Source organism: Engystomops pustulosus, chromosome 3 (genome assembly GCF_040894005.1).
Source record: "Engystomops pustulosus chromosome 3, aEngPut4.maternal, whole genome shotgun sequence".
NCBI lineage: Eukaryota > Metazoa > Chordata > Amphibia > Anura > Leptodactylidae > Engystomops > Engystomops pustulosus.
In genome coordinates this window covers 176,766,869-176,789,600 of record NC_092413.1, presented here as the reverse complement: position 1 = coordinate 176,789,600, position 22,732 = coordinate 176,766,869, and the positions used below count along the sequence as shown (strand labels likewise).

The following is a 22,732-nucleotide window of genomic DNA, read 5'->3' as shown; positions in this document are numbered from 1 at the left end:
GGCTCCTGCGTCTTCTTTCTTCTTGCGGCTGTTGGACAGAAAAAGGTGCGCAGCCGCGTGATGACGTCATCACGCAGCCGCGCATGCAAGTTCAAAGAGCGATGTGGCCGGAAAACCACCCCGGCGCACATCGCTCTTTGAACTTGCATGCGCGGCTGCCGGAAACGGCCGCATCGACCACTATACAGTGACGGGCAGGAGCTTCCTGTCCGGATGGACGGAAGCCCCTGCCTGACTGCCGCGGCCGGATGTGATGGGGGCCGCAAAGAAACGGTCCGCGGGCCGCATGTGGCCCGCGGGCCGTAGTTTGGGGACCCCTGTTCTAGTGTCTGGCTGAACTCTGCTGCTAGAAATGAGCTGTTCTGCAAAGGGGCTCAGTGCTTTCTTCTCAGATAACGCCACCTTCGGGCAGGAGTGTTTTTGCGCCCGTTTTTGCGCCTAAATGAAAATGTTGCAAGTGATGAATATCATTAGGCGCAGCAAAACATCTGGATTGGTAAGATAGATGAGGGAAAGCTGGTTATTTTTGCTGTGCGGCTAGTTTGGCATTTAATCGCAAAAATGGCGCAAAAGCGGTGCACCTGAATGAAAAGGTGCAAAAACAACAGAAAAAACGAGTGATACATGTGGCCCATTGTCTTCCTCATGCACAGCACAGGGAAAAGCGCTTTTCAAACATGCAAAGGAAAATCAGAACATTGCGCTACATTGCCACGCTTCTCTGGTTTATAAAGTGTCGTCATGTCCTAATAAGAGACTGTAAAACCTCTTTCATTCATTGTTATATTCATAATATTTTGCTGTTTTAGTGCTTTAACCCCCTGATGACCCAGTCCAATTTTTTAAATCTGCCATGCGTCACTACATGCGATTATAACTAGAGAATGCTTATACTTACCAGGGTGATTTTCCAGACAGTTTTTTTTTTTTCGTGACATGTTGTACCTTAGTGGTATATTTTGGTTGAAATGTTTTTTTGATTTTCTGATTTCTAAATGCTATTCTAATCATTCAGTTAGTCTAACCTACAAAATAGGTCACTACCTAATGTTCACCATATGTCTGATCAAATGTTTTCTTAGTCCTAAATGTATGATTTCATGCAGTATAAAATGAGAAAAAACATCTCAGATTTAGGCAATACCCCACATGTGGATGTAAACCACTTTAAGGGCCCATAACAGAGCTCAGAAGGGAAGGAAAGAGTGCCATCAAACTTTTGGAGGGTAAATTTTGCTGAAACAAATTTCACGTGTTATGTAGCATTCACTGAACATACAACATACCAGAACAACCCCTAAACCCAGAAACCCCTAAAAAGTGACCCCATTTGAAAAATGAACTGCTTAACCCCTTAACGAGCTGGCCCTTTTTAGTTTTTACACCTCCATTTTTCACACACCACCTTCAAAAATCTATAACTTTTTAATTTTTCCACATAAAGAGCTGTGTGATGGCTTATCTTCTTCTCTGCGTAACAAATTGCACTTCATAGTGACGGTATTTAATATTTCATGCCGTGTACTGGGAAGCGGGAAAAAAATTCCAAATTCAGTAAAAATGGTGAAAAAACACATTTGCGTATTCTTGTGTGCTTGGATTTTTCACAAATGACATGTCTACTGTATTCTTTGGATACCAAATTTGTATAGGTTTTATAATGTTTTCATACATTTACAAAAATTAAAACCTCCTGTACAATTTTCTTTTTAAAATTTTGCCATCTTCTCGCGCCAATAACTTTTTCATACTTTGGTGTACAGAGCTGTGGGTGGTGTAATTTTTTGAGAATTTTGATGGCATTTTCATTGCTGTAATTTTTAGGACTGTGCAACCTTTTGATCACTTTTTATACATTTTTTAATATTTTTCAAAATGGCAAAGAAGTGCCATTTTCGACTTTGGGCGCTATTTTAGGTTACGTGGTTAAACACAGTGAAAAAACATTATTATATTTTGATAAAGCATTTACCGATCCGGCAATACCTAATGTGTTTATGATTTTTACTGTTTATTAATATTTTATATCAGTTCTAGGGAAAGGGGGGGATCTGAATTTTTAGTTTTTTTATTATAATTTTTTTTTAAACTTTTTTTTGTTTTTACTTTTACTATTTTTCAGACTCCCTAGGTTACTTTAACCGTAGGTTGACTGATCGATCCTATCATATGGGGATTTTCCTCCTTATTCATTACAATGTGCAATGAAGCTGCACATTGCTGTCATGGCAACGGATCGCCGCTCCCCAATGACGTCACGGGGAGCGATGATCCGCGGCCCAAGTGCCGCCATCATTTTGAAGCCGCTGCCGATCAGCCCTCTCCATGCACCGAGATCTGGCGTGCGCTGTACTACCGTAGTACGGGGCGAGTCGGGAAGGGGTTAAGGAGTATAGTAACACTATTTTCATCTGGCTATACCCCATTCATTACATTTTACTTTCTTGGCATGGAGGAAAACTTGCTTTTGTTTTATACACCATTTAGCATAGCTATCATGTTATTATTTATGTTCTATGGGACACAGCGATTTCAGCATTATCGCATTTACCATTAAAAAAATATTAACTCTATACTCACCTTTCCTATACTCACAGGTCCTTTTCTTGCTTCTGATGCTCCGGCTCCATCTTTGGGTCCCTGCACCAACATTATAAAGTAAGGCACAGAGGCGCCGGCAGAGCACACAGAATAACCTTGACAGGCACCTGACGTCAAAGTTTGTGTGTCAGCAGTGTCAGGGACCCCAACATGCAGCTGGAGGAACGTAAGAAAGAAGAGGACCTGCAAGGGTTTTTTTTAATAGGTTGGGCATACTTGGGGCAGGATCTGCTGGGAATATACTGTGGGCAGGTACTGTTGGCAATATACGGGGGGCAGAGGCTGCTGACTAAATACTGGGGCAGGGGCTAGCTGACTATATACCAGGGGCAGGGGCTATCTGGCTTAATACTGGGGGCAGGGGCTGCTGGCTATATACTAGGGCAAAGGTCTGACTATATACTGGGGGACAGGGGTTGCTGGCAATATATTGGTGACAGGGGCTGCTAGCTATAAACTAGGGGGCAGGGGCTGGCTGTATACTGCAGGCACGGGTAAGCTGACTATATACTAGTGGACATGTGCTGCTGGCTATATACTGGAGGCAGGGGCTATCTGACTATAAACAAGTGGCCATGTGCTGTTGGCTATGCACTGGGGGCAGGGGCTTCTGGCTATATACTGGGGGCAGGGGCTGCTGGCTATATACTGGGGCAGTGGTCTGACTATATACTGGGGCAGTGGTCTGACTATATACTGGGCCCAGAGGGCTGGCTGTGTATTCGGGCAGGGAGATAGCTAGCTATATACTGCGACCAGGGGAGCTGGCTATATACTGGGGGCATGAACTGCTGGCAATATACTCTGGGCAGAGGCTGCTGGCTACTCACTGGGGGCATGGGCTGTTGGTTATATACTGAGTGTATGGGCTGGCTAGCTATATACTAGAGGGCATGGGCTGGTTGCCAATTTACTAGGGGCAATGAGCTGGCTATATACTGGGGGGATGGGAATTGGCTAGCTATAATATACTGTCTGGAGGCTGTTACCAATGCATTTTGCAAGGCGTGTTTTTTTATTATTTTTTTTTACAGTATTCACCGTAGGGGTTCAGTAATGATTTTATTTTATTGGATGAGTTGTTACGGATGCATCCATACCTTATGTGGGAGTTTTATAATACCATATATACTCGAGTAAAATATATACAATTTTTGTGCTGAAAAACCCTAACTCATCTTATACTCGATTCTATTAAAAAATGAACACTGTACTCACCTTTCCGATGCCCCTCCAATGCTCTTCTTACTCTGGTGCCTCTTTGGGTCTTTCGAGTCCTTTTCGGGTCCTTCCACTCCTCCGTAACTCCTCTTGAGGTCTCCTGTCGATGCTGGTGGCTCACAAGCAATGACGTCAGCAAGCAGCAGTGCGAAGACCCTAAAAGGAACCAAACAATTTGAAGAGGAGCCAAAGAGGAGCGGAAGGACCCGAAGAGACACCGGAGCATTGGAAGCAAGTAGAGGACCTCTGGGGGGGGGGGGGGGGACGGAAAGGTGAGTACAGTGTTAATTTTTTAAAAATATTGGGGGGCATGGGCAGGATATATACTGGGGGGAAGGGCAGGCTATATTCTACAGGAGCTGGCAGGCTATTTACTAAAGGGGCTGGCTTGCTATATTCTATGGGGCTGTAGGCTATATACTACAGGGGCTGGCAGGCTATATACTATGTGGGATGGGCAGGCTATATACTACAGGGGCTGTAAGACTATATACTGGGGGCAAGGGCTGGCAGGCTATATACTGGGGGGGCAGGACATGGAAGGCTATATACTACTAGGGGGGCAAGGGCTGGCAGGCTTTATTCTGGGAGGGCATGGCTGGCAGGCTTTATTCTGGGAGGGCATGGCTGGCAGGGTATATACTGGGGATCAAGGGCTGGCAGGCTACATACTGGGGGGGGCTGGCTAGCTATATACTGCAGGGGCAAACACGCTAAATACCAGGGGCGCAAGAGCTGGCAGGCTATATACTGGGGGTAGGAGCTGACAGGCTATATACTGGGGGGGAAGGTCTTGGCAGGCTATATACTGGGGGATATGGGATGGTCGGCTTTAAATTGACTGGAGACTGTGACCAGTGCATTTCCCACCCTTGGCTTATCCTCGAGTCAATAGGTTTTCACAGTTTTTTTGTGTTAAAATTAGGTACCTTGGCTTATACTCGGGGTAATGTATGCCAGTGTATTATAATAATCAGCCTCTGTGACACAGATCCTGTGCTGCTGAAGGCAGCTCTGGGGTCCTTATATGTCAAAGAGATGATGGGCACCCCCTGGACACTGTCACGTGGGGATGATATTGCGATCATGGCGGGGACAGATCCTGAAGCCCTATAGACATACGGTGGTGATGTTTAACCTTGGTGCCAATAGGGTAAACAGCTGGGATAGCGTCAGTTGCGATCCCAGCTGTTGCCAGTCTGTCGTGTAAAGCCGTGCTCCCGCAGTTGTCAATGGTGACAGCATTTGAGGACAAAAATGTAAGTTCATGGACGCAAAGTACCCCACCTACCTGGACGTACATTTTTGTCCAATGTAGTTAAGGGGTTAAGCAGCTTTTCTGTTTTATTCACATAATTACTGAAATTAATGTACATGAAAGTATATCATTCACATAAATCCAGATACTTTGTATCGTACAGGGGACACTGACATTAAATGATAGGGAAATCAAAAAGATAAAATGGTAAATTTTATCCTTATTAAATCAGGAAATAGGGAAAGATAAAGCCACATAACAAGAGCACATAGCTGTGAGTGGTTACCTTGTGCGCTTTATATTCCATATCGCTGTTGTAGGCTTCTTGGATCATCGAGTCAATAACAAAGAGAAAAGGGCAAAGTTTCCACTGTACTTTTCATTAAAACTTTGTAAAAACGTTATTCAAAAATGCAATTTCAGCTGCGCCCCTTTTCTCCTCCTATAAGACAGAGTCCTGTTGTACCCCCATAATGTTTGTAATGCATTTTTGTAAGTAATCAGGAAGTTTTAAAGAAAAATTTGTCCGTAAGGCTCAATTTTCTATTTTCACCTCTCCTCCTGTCCAGTGCGCCTGTGCATGTGAACGTAGCCTTAGTTATGATAACCTTTTATTCCTGCTAAGAATGTTACATTTATGCGTTGTCATTTTCTTTTCTTATTCTTTTCTGTATAATTATCATAATTTGTATTTTTTAGGATCAAGAGATTACCATGCAAAACAAAGGTACTTTCATTTAAGTATAGTGATGGTTAGGTGCTCACTATGTAATACAATGGGGCACATTTACTAAGGGTCCATCGGACGCATTTCCGTTGGGTCTCCCGAATATTTCCGATTTGCCCTGAATTGCCCCGGGTTATTTTTGCGCAATCGTATTGTGGCACATCGGTGCCGGCTTTCATGCGACACAAATGGGGGGCGTGGCCGTCGTACAACACGACTGATTCGGACAAACCGCAGAATTTAAAAAATCTAATTGTGTCGCAAGACATGCACTCACATACACCAGGAAGAAGATGGTAAACTCCACCAGACCTGAACACGGAAGCAAAACATTCAAGAAATCGGGCGCACACTATAAGTGAATCGTGGCAGCTCCAAATCCTCGTCGGACATTCCGGATCGGCGGACCCGATGGGACGGGTAAGTAAATGTGCCCTAATATCTATCTGTTTATCTAGTACAGAGCAGAACTGGGTAAAAGTGAAGCTAAGCAAAATTATTATAATAAGGGTGCCAATCATTTTAGAGATAACTGTATTGTGCAAATGTTCTCATATAGCGTGTCAATAGATTAATAGATTTGTATTGTGTTACCAATCATTTTATTTCCTCCAACAGAGCAGCAAAATCATCCTGTGCAGAGTCAGCCTAAGGCTGGAGCCACAGTCTCTCCATGGACACCAGCACCAGTGCCAGGCTCCTCACAAGGACTGGACTACCTCACCCAGGTAACTGTTAACTACACCTGTGTTTTTAATTTTATCAGGGCTAAACAGATTTTATTTAATGGATGCCCTGTGTAAAAAAATGGAAGCCTTATCTGTCCTGCTACAAAAACTGCTGTAACCTGAACATTTTACATAATATGCTCTGTCAAATCAGATTATTAACCCTGTTTATTATTGTATTCTTGAAATGATTGTTATTAATTAATAATTAATTTTAATTGTTATTAATCTTCCCATAACAAGAAACTCATATGTACATTTTTTTGGCTGCAGTTTTAACATTTACCACTAGATGCCAGTAGAATCCAATTTTACACAAGTAGTGAGTTTCAGTCCCAGACTTTGCACATTCTTTTAGGTGTAAACTGCTTGCACAAATATTTAAAGAAGTGTCCGTGCCACATTTGTGTCCACACTCAACCATTTTGTGGTGCAGCTACACTAGTCTTTATGAGGCACAAATTTCTGCACTGAAGGGGGCGTTTCGGTGCTCAGTATGACCCTGCGCCACATTGAACTTGCACAGTCTGACAGAAATGTGTTGCATGCCCCATGTTAAAGGTGCATTCTGTCAGAGCAGCACAGGGGTCGCCAGATTCATGCAGTTTACAAAAAAATAGAAGCCTTAGGCTACATTCACACGATGTATGCCCGCCGTACCGTAGTACGGTGGGCATACATCGGCGCTGCAGAGAGGAGCAGGGGATGAGCCCCTCTCCATAGGGAGATACAGCGCACGGCGCCGTATCACGGGAAAATATAGGACATGTCCTATCTTTTCCCGGGCTACGGAGCGGTACGGTGCCGCACGTGTGCTGCACCGTACCGCTCCCGTACATGGCCGTGAGCCCATAGAAGTGTATGGGGGACGTATATCGGCCGTATATACGTCGGCCGTATATACGTCCAGCATACATGTGTGTGAATGTAGCCTTACCCTGCAGTTGCACCTATTTGGCTTATTCTTAAATAACGGCCAGCAGATCCCTGCCAATCACTGATGCCATTGCTGGATCCATTGTGAGCTAAAATGATTTTGATTTGCTTATTGCTGTAATAGTTTTAATAAAGGGTTGTCTGTAGTGCATACTGGGGACCTGTCCATTGGTTTTGCTCTCAACACATCAACATGAAACTAAAAAATTTCACTTCACTTCATAAATTTATTTTCTTCTTCGTTCAATTCATAAATAAGTCTTCCACTGAATGTTATTAAAAAATGTTCATGGATGAAGATAAATTGCCCTAGCCGGGGTTACCCGCAGAATGATTTTTGATGTGCATTTGTCATGTGGCATAAGTTTGGCAAAATACATTTGTCACTACAATGGCATGTTTGATAAATTGCAATGCAGTTTTTACTCTGCAGCATTCACTTTGTTTTACTTTTGAGCCAGCATCTTAGGGGTTAAAATGCTCATACAATCCTACATACATTCTTTGAGGGTGCCCTTTCCAAAATGGGGTCCCTGCTTGGGGGTTTCTTTTGTACTGGTACCTCAGGGGCTCCCCCAACACCAATCTAGTGAAAACGGAGCTCCAAAAGCTAATATTTTGTTTTCTCCCTACTAAGCCCTGCCGAGTGCCTATCCTATAGTTTATTGCCACATATAAGGTATTGCCCTAACTGGGGTAATCTGCAAAATGATTTTTGGTGTGTTTGTCCCCAGTGGCATGAATTGGGCAAAATAAATTGGCACTCAAATGTAATTTGCAAAAAATGCCATTTTTTCTCTGCACCATTTACTTTGTATTACATTTTGGCCAGCATTTTGGGGATTAAAATGCTCACCATAGCCCCAGATAGATTCTTTGAGGGGTCTAGTTTCCAAAATGTTATAATTTCTCGGGGTTTATATTGCACTGGTACCTCACGGGCCCTGCGAACATGACATGGCACATCCACACATGTGAAAACGAAACTCCAAAGGCAAAATTTCGCTCCTTCCCTTCTAAGCCCTGCTGTGTGCCCAGCCTGTCAATTATTGGCACATGTGTGGTATTGCCGTACTCGGGACAACCCACAGAATGATTTTTAGGGTGTTTCATGCACAAAATATTAAGCACTAAAATGACATTTTTGACATAAAAATTAAATTTTTACTCTGCATCATTTACTCTGCATTAGATTTTGGCCAGCATGTTGGGGGTTAAAATGCTTCAGATAAATTCTTTGAATGGTGTAGTTTCCTATATGCTGAAATCTATTTGGGTTTTCTATTGTACTGTTACTTCAGGGGCTCTTCAAGTACGCTGTGGCACCACATTTACAACTCTGTTCTGGTGGACATCGCTGTGCGATGAAACAGCAGTTGACATCCACATGTCTGGTATTGCTGTACTCGAAAGAAGCAGGGCAGAAATTTTGTGATGTATATTTACCTCACATTCCTCCATTTTAAGGCTAAATTAGAATAATCTTATTCAAAAATTGAAATTTCAAAATTTCCAATCCATCTTTGTTTGCTTCCAAGGAAAGAATTAAAGGGTTAACAGACTTCTCAAATGCTGATTTGAATAGTTTGAGATGTTGGGCTTATAAAATTGTGTTACTTGTGGGGTGTATAGTACATAAGCCTTTATAGGGCACTTCCAAACTGAATTGGTCACCAAAAAGGTAGCATTTTTCTAATCTCTTGAAAATCTTAGAAGTTGCTAATAAAACTTGAAACCTTCTCACATCCGCTAAAAAAAAGGAAACGTAAAATCAAATTATGGAAATAAAAAGAAGACCAATGGTGAAAGGTTTCTATAAAAAAAATGTGGTGTGACTTTTTGTCTAAAAAGTAGAACATTTTAAACTTGTCATTTTTAAAAAGATTTTCCTAAATTGTTGCATTTTTACCCCCCCCAAAAGAAACTGATCACCGAAATGATAATACTAACATCATCTACAATGTCTCACGAGAAAACAGTCTCAAAATCACAAGTGTTAAAAAGTTATTACCACAGGAGGAGACACTGGTCAAATTACAATCCCCTAGAGATGTTAACACATTCACGATCATTTCTAACCCCTTACTTCACAATGTTACTCAGTTTTATTGCAGTTTTAGCTCCTATCACTCAGTAATGGTCAGTGTAAGAGACCAGGGTGTGGGCGGGGACTCTCTAAGCAGACACATTATGATCCATCTAGTTCTGATAGCTGACAATGTGGTCAGATTATCAGGGTACAGTTATATATACACTTTCATTTAGCTTCTGCACATTGTACTAGTATCTGACACATAGAGAGGGATGAGACAGATCAGACATGATGAGATCCATGATAGGCCTATTACACATTACACATACAGTAGCTCTCCTCCTACATCTCTGCTATTCAACAACACACTAGATCAGCTGTGCCTGGCTTCCTGCTGTGCCTGCCTTCCCAGATAAACAACTTATCTGTGTGTAGTTTGTAGTTGTCCCCATGCTGCTGCCGCCTCAGGAACTAAGATTTTGTGTCTCAGTGTGCAGCAGTGAGTGAGCTCTGTTCTGTACCGGAGGGGGCGGACCTACAGTGCAGAGACAGAGAAACTCCACAGCACAGCCGGCACACAGGAATCCAAGATGGCGGCCCGACCCAAAGTCAGAAGTTACAGGGTCATGCAAGGGGGAACTGAAATTATGTACACCAGGACTGATTGACACAGGTTGGACTTGTAGCTGTGAAACGCTGCATTTTTGTTAATAACAGTGAATTAGAGAATGTGTTATTTTGTTATCCTGAGTACATAGAAGAAACTTGTCTTCGTATGTAATCCCCCCCAAATTTAAAAATATGGTCATTCTATTGTTTATGATATATGTATATATATTCTTTTATTATGTTATAATCATGCATATTAACCCTTTTTTGCAGGAATACCACATGATGGTGCAATTAAAACCTAAATATTGTCTGGGTGAGTTGATTTTCCTGAACCTTATTACATTCCATGTAAAGCTATGAAATATTCTAACTATTGTGACTAAGTATGTTCATAATAATTCCTTTATTTATATATGTAGCGCTACACAGAGTTTTTTTTCCAAACCGTTACCCGTCCCCATTGGGCTTACAATCTAATCAACCTACCAGTATGTTTTGGAGTGTGGGATGAAACCTGAGGACCTGGAGGAAACCCACAGAGTATTTTTTGAAAAAATATCAAAGCCATTACTACACAATTAAGACAAAGGGGCACATTTAATTACAGGGTCAATGACAGAGTTTACAGAAAGTGCACTGTCCATCTATAATGCAGTGTGCAGCGATTCACGAATATCATGCACCTGAAATCAGAAATGTGTTGCTTCCCTGCTCAGGTCTGACAGAGTTCACCAAATTTTTTGTGGTGCACCTTTAACATAGGGCTTGCAACACAATTAAATTCAATGCTCGGACCGAATCAGTCGGACCGTCCGACGGCACCCTTCCCAATTTGTGTCGCTTGGAAGCCAGCACAGCTGCGCCTAAATCCCAGCACACACACTTATTAAATACCTGTACAAGCCGTTTTAGCCCTGAAAAAGGTGCTCAGTCTGACACTCTTAGTAAAAGAGCCCCAAATAGTACTAAGACTGGTCCTTTAAGGTATCCCTGTATGAGGCCGTAATTGCAAATAGTACTGTGTTCTGATGCACTACCACTCTCAGTACTATGTGCATGGCACAGTGTTCCGTTACAGCACCATTCTTAGTACTATTTGCATTTACTGCATCATATGGTATGCTGTTACACTTAGTCCAATTTATGTCAATGTTACTTCACGCAATCAGCTTTGTATCACTGCTAAACTACACTAACAGTCTTATAAGTATTTGCATTTGTGTTAACTTACACTAACAGTCTTAGACCTATTTGCATTATACAGGACTTCATTGTAGCGCCGTTGTTATCATTTCACCCATTTCCTGAAAAGCTTCTGCAGGTTTTTTTTAAATGAGAAAAGCAGCAGACAGAGACGAGGCTATGGTGGTACTGGTGCTACTGGTAGTAGTGGTGATGGAGCTGGTGCTCCAGAGAAAGGATGTGATCCATCTCTGCCTTCTCCAAGTTTCTCTGGTGCAAGTAGGCGCCAGGGTATGCAGCATATACTAGTAAGCCTCAATAGGCTACATCTTTGCCCCATTGAACCTCTGTTGAAAGTACAGATCCCTCCTTAATACCTCCTTACTGCACAGAATCAAGATGCAATAAGATTCAGTCGCAGTCAAGTTCATTCGCCAAGCTAGACGCGTTTCAGAGGTTCTCCCTCCTTTCTCAATAGCTCTGAGTGCCCCAGTGCCCCGCTGCTCTGTCTTACCTCTCCCCTTTCCTGATTCCCGTCAGGCGGGCGTGCGTTCCCGTCTCCTAGGCCTGATACTGAGAAACTCTTTCATCTCGAAGATGATGCGTCCTCTGTAGGAGCAGGGACGGTGCTTACCCAGAAAGGGCCTAAAAGCCTAACTCTCACTTGCGGCTTTTTCTCTAAGACTTTTTCCTCCGCAGAGAAGAATTACTCCATAGGAGATACGTAGAGAACTTCTGGCCATCAAACTTGTCCTGGAAGAGTGGTGTTATCTTCTGGAGGGAGCTCACCATCCGGTCTGGGTATATACAGATAATGAGAATCTCCTTTATCTGCAGACAGCCCAATGTCTCAACTCAGGGCAAGCCCGTTGGTAACTCTTCTTTTAACGCTTCAACCTCTTGATCCACTTCTGTCCTGCTGAGAAGAATGTCAAGGCTGATGCCCTTTACCATGCCTCTGATGTCATAGCAGAGAAACCAGCTCCTCGGCACATTATTTATATGAACAACTGGTTGTTGCTGCTCTGGTGGATCTTTGACTTCTACCTCCTGGCAAGACTTATGTCAGACCAGCTCTACGGAAGAAAATTCTGACTTGTGTACATTGCTCACGTGTGGCTGGGCACCCTGGGGTGCAGTGCTCTATCGCCCTCATGTCCCGATTCTACTGGTGGCCAAATGTGGTCAAGGATGTTTGGGACCTTGTGGCTTCCTGCGCTTCCTGTGCCCTTCGCGAGCCACTGCGTCTCAAGCCGGCTGGTCTCCTTCTGCCATTGCGGATACCCAGCTGTCTGTGTTCTCATGTGGCTATGGACTTCATCACGGATCTTACCGCCTTCCTCAGGCAATACCGTCATCTGGGTGGTAACAGACCATTTTTCCAAAATGTCCCTTTTTGTCCCTCTTCCAGGTCTGCCATCTGCTCCATGTCTTGCCAGTCTCTTCTTCCATTACATCTTGTGGCACCATGGACTTCCCCAGCACATAATTTCTGATCAAGGGGTTCAGTTCATCTCCAAATTCTGGGGTTCTCTGTGTAACCAGCTACAAGTAAAGTTGGACTTTTCTTCCACCTATCACCCACAGTCTAATGGTCAGGTGGAAAGAGTTAACCAGACTCTGGGCTGCTATCTCTGCTATTTTGTTTAGGCCTGTCAGTACGACTGGTCCACATTGTTGCCATGAGTCTCCCTAGACTCTTCTTCTGCCGGCTCAGCACCTTTCTTCATCAACTATGGACTGCATCCACGCCCTCCTCTTCCTCTACCTATCTCCTTGGACATCCCTGCGGTTGAAGAATTGGTACACGATCTAAAGTCCAATTGGAAGCAGACTAGCCTTTCCCTGTTACAAGCTTCTGTTCGGACCATGCTCCAGGCTGATAAGAAGCGCAAGTCAGTTCCTGACTTTTCTCCAGGTGACAAAGTCTGGTTGTCCACCAGGTATGTCCGACTAACGATCCCTGGCTATAAACTTGGTCCTCATTTCCTGGGTCCGTTCGAGGTGATCACTCGCATCAATCCAGTGCCTTTGTCAGGACTTGAACCGGCGGACTCCACTGTCCCAGGCTGCAGCTCTACCAACTGAGCTATGCAACTCTCTGGACAGCTCCAGTGCTGATCCTTGGCCTAGTTTTTTATTTTAGAGTTCCTAGTTCCTGTTTTCCTGGCCTTGCTCCACACCTTCCTAGATTGGACTTCCTATTTAAACCCAGCCTTGCCTATACATCATTGCAAGATTATTGTGCTCCCAGCCTGTAGTCTAGCTTGTCTCCTTCTCTCCTGCTATTGACTCCTCTACTGTGCAACGACAACCGGCTTCCTCTTGACTACAATACCTGCCTGCTCCCTCAATACTGACGCTGATCTTCTGTTCTATGACCTCTGGCTTTACTGACTATGATTCCTGCCTACAATAACTCAAGTAAGTTACAACACTTAGACTCCAAAACCAGACCCAGATTGTTACAGAATAATCTTGCCTACCATGGAGTCTGTTGTGACCACTCTGAGACAACAGGTGGCTGAGCTACAAGATTTTGGTGCTACATATCAGGAAAAATTGCAAGCTCTGGTAACGGATCAACAAAAAGAAATAATTGAATTACAAAGGCAAATTCTGGCTATGCACAACCAAGGCGCAGATTCAAATACCTGCATGCCCCTGCCATCAAAGTTCAATGGAGAACTACGCCATTACAGAGGTTTCTTAAATCAATGCCGCATATTTTTTCAAATGCAACCTGCACCTTTCACCACAGATAAGAAAAAAGTATTGTTTATAATCAATCTCCTGACGGATGAAGCTCTTGTTTGTGTTGAAAATAACAGTGACCGCCTCAATGACTTGGAAACTTTTACCAAAGCTATGAATCAAGTTTTTGATGACCCTAATTGTTGTGCCACTGCTGAAAACAAATTACCTAATCTGCGTCAAGGACAAAACTCTGTTGCTGAATATATGGCAGAATTGGGATTTACCAGCCCAGAAGAGTCAATTTTGACGAGGGTTATCAGAACAAGTGAAAGATGAGCTTGCCAGAGTGGAGGCCCATGATAGTTTTGAGGACTTTGTTAAACTGTGTATCCGAATTGATCAGAGACTTACAGAACGTAGGAATGAAAAGTTGAGAATCTTTGGAAACAATCCAACCTACTCTTTCAGCCTATCTACACAACAAAAGACTGAAACAACACCTGAACCTATGCAGATTGATGTAATCCGTAAACCTCTTACTGCAGTTGAGAAAGAAAGGTGCCGTACTGAAAATCTTTGTCTTTATTGTGGAGAATCGGGACATTATGCCATCAACTGACCCAATAAGATCCAAAGGACTGTAGTCTGCATAAGTGGCAAGTCAGTAAACAATGTTGAACATTCTACACTACCTGCTTCTCAGTCTATAACTGTCTACATCTGTAACTCAAGACAAAGTTAATTCATCTCATTTTGTCATTCCTATACAAATCACCACTGGGAGCCGTACATTACAATGTTCTGCTATGTTGGATTCTGGTGCAGGAGGTAATTTTATGGACTTACAGTTTGCACTTGACAATAACATTGCACGTAGGCCTAAATCCATGGCAATCAAAATGGAAACAGTTGATGGATCATCTTCATCATCTGGGCCTGTAACTGAGGAGACAATTGATCTTGGAATTGGTATTGAACCTAATCATCATGAAACTATGACTTTTCATCTGATTTCTTCTCCCAAGTTTCCAGGGATTCTAGGAATTCCGTGGTTTGCTATACATAATCCTTTTATCAACTGGGAATCAAGGTCGGTTACCTTTCCATCTGAATACTGCAAGGACAATTGTCATATGAATCTGTTTATATAAAAGCAATTCAATTCAAATCTCTGAGATTTCTCTTCAAGTTGCCACCTCAGTACTAACAATTCAATGACGTCTGCAGCAAGAAAAAAGCTGATCAGCTACCTCCTCTTCGCCCTTATGATTGTCCTATTGAGTTGCTTCCTGGAGCAGCTATTCCTTTTGGGCGAATTTACAATCTCTCTGAGGCAGAATTAAAAGAGAATACAAGGATGAAAATTTAAAGAAAGGCTTCATTCGTCCATCTTCATACCCAGCTGGGGCACCCTTGTTCTTTGTAGAAAAGAAAGAATCATCCTTGCGGCCATGTATCGGCCGGGCTTGCCCAGGTTGGCCAGGTGCTGGTGCCTGGCCTGGTTTGAGGGAAGTACCACAGTTGCTCAGCGGTTTTGGAAAAAATTTTTACCTACCAATAAAAACCAGTGTATACATGGAGAGCAGCTCTTCTATTGTGCTGAAAATGCTTAATGATGATTGTAATTTAGTTTACTGCTTATTTCCATAGCAATGTAACCTAATCGTTACTGTCTTTATATATATAAAAACTGTTATTATTCCTTTTCAGCCTGCAGGAGTGTCGAATATGAAGTAAAAAACAGTATGGGACAAGAAGTGTACAATGTCACTGAAGACTATTATTGCATCTGCTTGAATTTCTGTATCGACGAACACTTTACCAGAAGCTTTACTGATAGTACAGGCAATGTTGTGATGAAAGTCTACAAACCCTTTCATTTCTCTTTCCTTCCATGTCACAATCCAAAAGTATGTATACCTATGGCTTCATAACTTGTATTTTACAAATGTGTCTTCAGCATAAGACTGTTTCTTATTTTGGACAAGGTCTCTCTTTGAGGGAGTGAAAGGGGAAATTTCTAAGACATTTTCTAAGTTGTGTTGTGGATGTTACATGCCAAACAAGTCTCAAAAAAGGGAATGCAACCAGCAAATACCATGCCCACACCCCAAAAGGGAGTGCATACTACTACTACATCAAATAAACATTATGCAAACCATTGAATCTTCAGCTCACCAGAGAATCTTTGCTCAATAATTTCTTTACAAACGGAAATGTGAATGAAAGTCTTTTTACATCGCCATATAACTGGATTATAGTAGTCCATAGCGCTCCACACATGTATGGACCTTCACTAAAAACACAAGGGCATACCATGATATTCCGCCTCCTTCCTCGGGCTACTGCTATCACTACTACCTCTACATAACGAACATCTAGGACATAAATCTCAAATTTTGGTACCTATAATAATAATTTTTATTAATATAGCGGCATCATATTCCGTAGCACTTTACAAATCATAGGGGACAAATATAATAAAACATGACGAAGTACAAACAGTCATATGGAACAAAAGGAGTAAGGTCCCTGCTCGCAAGAGCTTACAGTCTATGAGGAAGAGTAGTGTGACACAAGAGGTAAAAAGAATATATAAATGTCCAGCTATTCTTCATAAGGGAATAGAGCAAAATATAATGATAAGGGAATAGAACAAAATATAATATAATACTATGAGAACTGTTAATCTGTGGAATAGCCTGCCTCAGCCGCTGGTCACAGCAGGGACAGCGGAGAGCTTCAAGAAGGGTCTAGATGCCTTTTTACACCAAAATAACATTGATAGTTATGTTATATAGAATTGTTTCCCATAAATCTCTTCCTCATTCAATTCCTTAGGGAAATTGATAGTGTATTGTGTTATTTTATATGAGAAAAGTTATCATCTAGGGTATTTTTTAAGTATTGTATTGCTGTGCAACTTACATTACTTTTTTTGCACTTGTTTATTGTACTGCATCATGGAATTAATGGTTCTCCCTCCATAAATAATAATAATAATAATAATTGAAAATGGAGTTGTTCATAGATGGTAATGAGTATTTGGATATGTTTATTTTATCTTCTAAAGGTTGAAGTGAGGACACCATCGGGCGAAGCGATGGCCTACATTGAAAGCGGAAGCACCGCATGTAAACTGACATTTACAATTCTGAATGAAAAGGGCGATGAGGAGCTAAAAATAACTTCAACAACCAGTATTAGTTTTTCTACTAAAAAGTGTTTTAAGGTAATTGTTTTTAGCTTCCCAGAATAAGGGAGGATACATGTTTGATATAGGAGAACCTATATGTATTGTGCACAAATCCTTGGCTCCACGCCTATTGAAAGGCTTTGTCTTATGTTACCCCTTATTTACAGCCATCAAAGTCTAAATCAGCCCACCCAGAGCCAAAGCTAGCATACCCATAGAGGTGATAAAAAGAAGTACACCATATTAAAGTTGCAGTTTGTTTGTTTTGCATATTATCAGAATGATTTTGACCTTTAGCCCCTTCAGAGAACCTGTTCACCTGAGGATTCGGAATATCTCTAGATCAACTTCTTTTTATATTTTTTTAGATAACGTCCATTAAGGATAAAACTGAAGTTGGCAGTTTGATCATGTGTGGTTCTTTATTTCGACCTATACTGAATTTCGATGTTCATTTTTCTGTGGATCTAGATGTGAAAATGAAGGCGGCTATACTGGGAACCTGCTTACTGTTTGTAAGTGGAATTATTGAGCTTTTCATTAATATAGCAGCAAGGCAGGTGTCACTTTTACCCTATAATGACTTGCTTTATTTTTAGACCTTTTTGTCGAAGCTATTTTTTCATTTGTCTGTTGCCAGGAGTCACATTTTATTTTTATGCTTTCTGTCAATGTAACTGTATGAGGGCTTGTTTTTCTTTGTTGGAAATGTTGCAGTGTTTGACAGCTCAATTCTGGGCTACATACATTACATTGATTAGGAAATACAATATTTGTAAACTTTTTTGAAGCTTAAAATTTGAATTTTGTAACTTATTTTTATTGAACTTAATTTAACGTTTTGTACAGTCCTGGCCAAAAGCTTTGAGAATGATACAAATGTAAATTTTTCCAAGTCTACTGCATCAGGTTTTATAATGGCAATTTGCATATACCCCAGAATGTTATAAAGAGTGATCAGCTTAACAGCAATTAATTGCAAAGTCAATATTTGCCTAGAAAATGAACTTTTTCCCCCCAAAACACATTTCAACTTCATTGCAGGCCCGCCTTAAAGAGAGCAGCTAACATCGTTTCAGTGATTGCTCCATTACCACAGCTGTGGGTGTTGATGAGGACAGGGCTGGGGATCAATCTGTCATGATTAAGTAAGAATCACACCACTGGACACTTTAAAAGGAGGCTGGTGGTTGGCATCATTGTTTCTCTTCTGTCGACCATGGTTATCATCATTGCACTGCACAAAACTGGCCTAAGTATCACAACTAGAAAGATTGCACCTCAGTCAACAATCTATCGCATCATCAAGGAATTCAAGGAGAGAGGTTCCATTGTTGCCAAAAAGGCTCCAGGACACCCAAGAAGGACCAGCAAGTGCCAGGACCGTCTCTTAAAAGTGTTACAGCTTCGGGATTGGGCTACCAGCAGCGCAGAGCTTGGTCAGGAATGGCAGCAGGCAGGTGTGAGGCATCTGCAGGCACTGTGAGGCTGCAGAGACTCTTGGAGCAAGGCCTGGTGTCAATGAGGGCAGCAAAGAAGCCACTTCTATCCAGAACATCAGGGACAGACTGATATTCTGCAAAAGCTACAGGGAGTGGACTGCTGAGGACTGGGGTAAAGTCATTTTCCCTGATGAATTCCCTTTCCGATTGGTTGGAACATCTGGAAAACAGCTTGTTCGGAGAAGACAAGGTGAGCGATACCACCAGTCTTGTCTCATGCCAACTGTAAAGCATCCTGCAACCATTCATGTGTGGGGCGGCTTCTCAGCCAAGGGAATCGGCTCTCTCACAGTCTTGCCTAAAAACACATCCATGAATAAAGAATGGCACCAGAATGTCCTCCAAGCAACTTCTCCAAACCCTCTAAGAGCAGTTTGGTGATCAACAATGCCTTTTCCGGCATGATGGAGCACCTTGCCATAAAGCAAAGGTGATAACTAAATGGCTCAGGGAACAAGACATAGAGATTTTGGGTCCATGGCCTGGAAACTCCCCAGATCTTAATCCCATTGAGAACTTGTAGTCAATCATCAAGAGACAGCTGGTCAAACAAAAACCAACAAATTGTGACAAAATGCAAGCATTGATTGTGCAGGAATGGACTGCTATCAGTCAGGATTTGGTCCAGAAGTTGATTGAGAGCTGCCAGGGAGAATTGCAGAGGTCCTGAAGAAGAAGGGTCAACACTGCAAATACTGACTTGCTGCAGTAACTCATTCTAACTGTCAATAAAAGCTTTTGTTACTCATAATATGATTGCACTTGTATTTCTGTATGTGATAGAAACATCTGACAAACCAGAGGGCAACAGATCATGTGAAAATATAATATTTGTGTCATTCTCAAAACTTATGGCCATGACTGTACATTTTAATGTGTGATGGTTTGATCCCTTTAACAGTCCACTTTATGAATTATGTAAAAAGCATAATCTGATGGCATCTTGAGAGGCTTCATTAGTCTACTGGGTGGCATGTAGTAACATTAGCCATTGAGATAGCCCCCTCCTTCCAAAACCCCAACATTTAGAACTGGGACTCAGCTTCACTTGCCACAGTAGACCCATGAAATGGTACATGTATCAGAAGAAATCATGTAATTCACATACAGTTTCTAACGCTTTTTATATTTTCTTTTTAATAGAGTTTATAAATGACACATGAACTGAATACAGATTTGGAAATACAACAGAAAGACTGCAGTGGGCAAATCATAATCCTGTATAGTACATACATGTTAGCACCTTCGTTTCTTTTCATGTTTCATAGGAGAAGATGGGATTCTGTAGACACCTACAATTAAAGGACATTTATTATCAGATTTACTGATGGTACATGCCCAAACTAATTTGGTCTTTATGTCTTCTAGGGGATGGAACCATTTTATCACATCCTGGAAAGGCATAATTCTTCAGAAAATTAGTTTATAAAATTATATTGGCTTAGTGGTTAGCATTAAAGCCGTGCAGCGCTGGGGACATGGGTTCAAGTCCCAGGGCAACATCTGCAAAGAGTTTGTATCTTCTCTCTGTGTTTGCATGGGTTTCCTCTGGGTCCTCCGGTTTCCTGACACACTCCAAAACATACTGGTAGGATGATTAGATTGTGAGCCCCATTGGGGACAGGGACTGATTTGGCAATCTCTGTGCAGCACTGAGTAATCTGTGTGCACTATTTAAATAAAGAATTATTATTCTAAATGAGACGAAGGCGCTCTAGTCTACATCACTGGAGAGACTCTTGGTTCTCCGGGCAGTTAATTTATGTTTTCACTTTGTTCTTTGCAGCCTGGTCCAACCCATCAATTGCAACATCACCAGCTGACTACGTGATCAACAGGTGGGACCAGGCTGCAATTAATAGATCAGGATCCTGCATAAATTAATAGTAAGCAGAGCCATAGGTGCTCAGGCACATTTTGCTGAATTTTAAAAACTCGTTTTCTGAAGATTTGTGCTACTCCAGGATATAATAAAAATTGTTCCATCTCCTAGAAGACATAACCCACAAGTGAGGTAGGGCAGTGCACCATCAGTAAATATGATATAAAAAGTGAGGCCCAAGCACTAATTTGATACTAAGAAAATCTTTTATTTCAAGTAGACAGGTCATTTCCACTCTTGTGATGTGTAATGTTCATTTGTACTTTTGCCCAATACCAATTGCGGCTTTCCCTTCTTATCCCTACTTTCTGCTGTCCACTGTTCCATGCATTTGACAAAGGCCATGCGGGGAAACTTTACACAACACAATAGTGGAAGTGACCTGTATATTTCATATTTGCCACTCGAAGCCACATGGGCGTGGTGGGGCACAGCCGCCAGCGGAGTGGGCAGACACTGTGTCTGCAAACTTTGTAAAAACATTTTTCCGCCAAAGCCAAGCCAAGTTGGACCTGGCGTAGTTTTGCCTGGCGGCGCGGCATTCGGGCAGATACATCAAGATACCTAAGCTTCTTAATGTCTTTGGTAGTACTAGGGTGGGCATGGCCTCAATCGCCGGCATTTGATAAATCTCCCCCATGGCCTTTGCCTCTTTGTTCATATTTCTGTAATCCAAGCTATAGAGACAATTGCTCTTTGGATTAAAAAAAAACCTGATTGTTATCTGAAAGGTCATAAGATTAACTGCAGTTATAACATAAGTTATAAGTGTATATAATAGCAGAAACACACATTTCCACATACTAGTAAGTATTCAGACCGGTGGGTGATGGACATGGACCTGCACATAACACCTTCATGTTGTCAGGTGTGAAGACCCCAACATTACAAGGTCCAGTCACATACATTGGGAAATGGTGAGATACAAATGAATACAAATAAGGACAGGTCGAAACCCTACTACTGGCTCCGCTGCTCTGCAAATCCTTCTCTGCATATTATTAACTGCATTTTTGTCCACCAAGTGGTTCATAAGTGTATGTCACCTACTGTAGAAATGTCCACTACGTCCTTTATACCATTTCTAATGGATCATCTGGTAAATTAATCAATGAATAAAATATATAAATTATTTACTTGAAATTACTGGTAACTGAAAGCTTTTTCATACACGCATAGCAGATTGGCTCGGCCAATAAAAGGAAACCCCTTTAAGAAGGATGTTCCACATTATTATGCAGACTGTAGGTATCTGGGAATATGGCACAGAAAAAGGATCTCTGCTGCCAAAAAGTGTTGAAAACATTTTTTTTATATAATTTTAATTCATTGAAAATAATTCACACTCTACATACATGAAATAACAGTAAATCATACAAGTCGTACAAGTAATACATTCAATTACACAGGATAAAGAACCTATCTATGCAGATCAAAAGTGCCTCCCCATTTTTTTCCTTTTACTTTTCACTTTCCTCCTTCCTTTCCTTATTTTAAACTACCTACTTCCATCTGCCCCTTCCTCTGGATTTCTCCCCATTGTCTCGCTCCACTCTATAGTATGGAGGTTTTGCTCATGTACTAGATTTACGTTTGCGGGTCCTAGTCCAGAACTCACAGCCTGAGTTTGACAGTTTTTTTCCCCATTTATTACCCCCACTTCGCACAAGTGGCACCCGACCCTACCAGAATGATAAAAAATGCCAAGCTCTTAACATGGCCTTGGTGGGGTCAAGCATGGGTATGTTAGTAAGGCTTCCAAGCCAGTCTTCTACAATTAAGTTTTTCAGGGATGACATCCTTGCTACTCCTTCCTCTATGGTGATCCACTTTTCCCACTCAGAGTTTTGCAAGAAACTTTTTAATGGTTCTAAAAGAATAGTCTCTCTGGGTAAAAATATATATTTTTGTAATATATAGAATATATATATATATATATATATATATATATATATATATATATATATATATATATTTTTTTTTTTTTTTCAAATTAACTCAAACAACCATAATAAATGAATTGGTTAGTGTCTGGCGGCGACTGTGGCAACTATGGCAATGTTTTTTTATAGTGGAGTGGTTTTTTTTTTAAATATAATTGATGCATACTTGTATTAATGTTCATTTTTAAATATTTATTAATATGCCATGTGTTTGT

The 22,732-nt window shown here is 41.6% G+C and overlaps 1 protein-coding gene across 2 annotated transcripts in view; it reads left to right on the top strand.

Annotated features, from left to right (window-relative positions):
- The window catches only part of LOC140122331 (phospholipid scramblase 2-like), a 29,710-nt gene extending 7,255 nt beyond the window's left edge, over positions 1–22,455 (top strand). The window contains exons 1-8 of one of the 2 annotated variants that reach the window (XM_072143085.1): positions 5,039–5,081; positions 5,780–5,807; positions 6,426–6,535; positions 10,386–10,428; positions 15,705–15,904; positions 17,068–17,226; positions 17,559–17,705; positions 19,836–22,455. In XM_072143085.1, coding sequence (XP_071999186.1) covers positions 5,055–5,081; positions 5,780–5,807; positions 6,426–6,535; positions 10,386–10,428; positions 15,705–15,904; positions 17,068–17,226; positions 17,559–17,705; positions 19,836–19,844 — 723 coding nt within the window. In that variant the 5' untranslated portion in view covers positions 5,039–5,054 and the 3' untranslated portion in view covers positions 19,845–22,455. Of the gene's footprint in view, positions 1–5,038; positions 5,082–5,779; positions 5,808–6,425; positions 6,536–10,385; positions 10,429–15,704; positions 15,905–17,067; positions 17,227–17,558; positions 17,706–19,835 lie in introns of those variants that run through there. The other variant, XM_072143086.1, reaches the window with a different exon arrangement.
- The last annotated feature ends 277 nt before the right edge of the window (positions 22,456–22,732 follow it).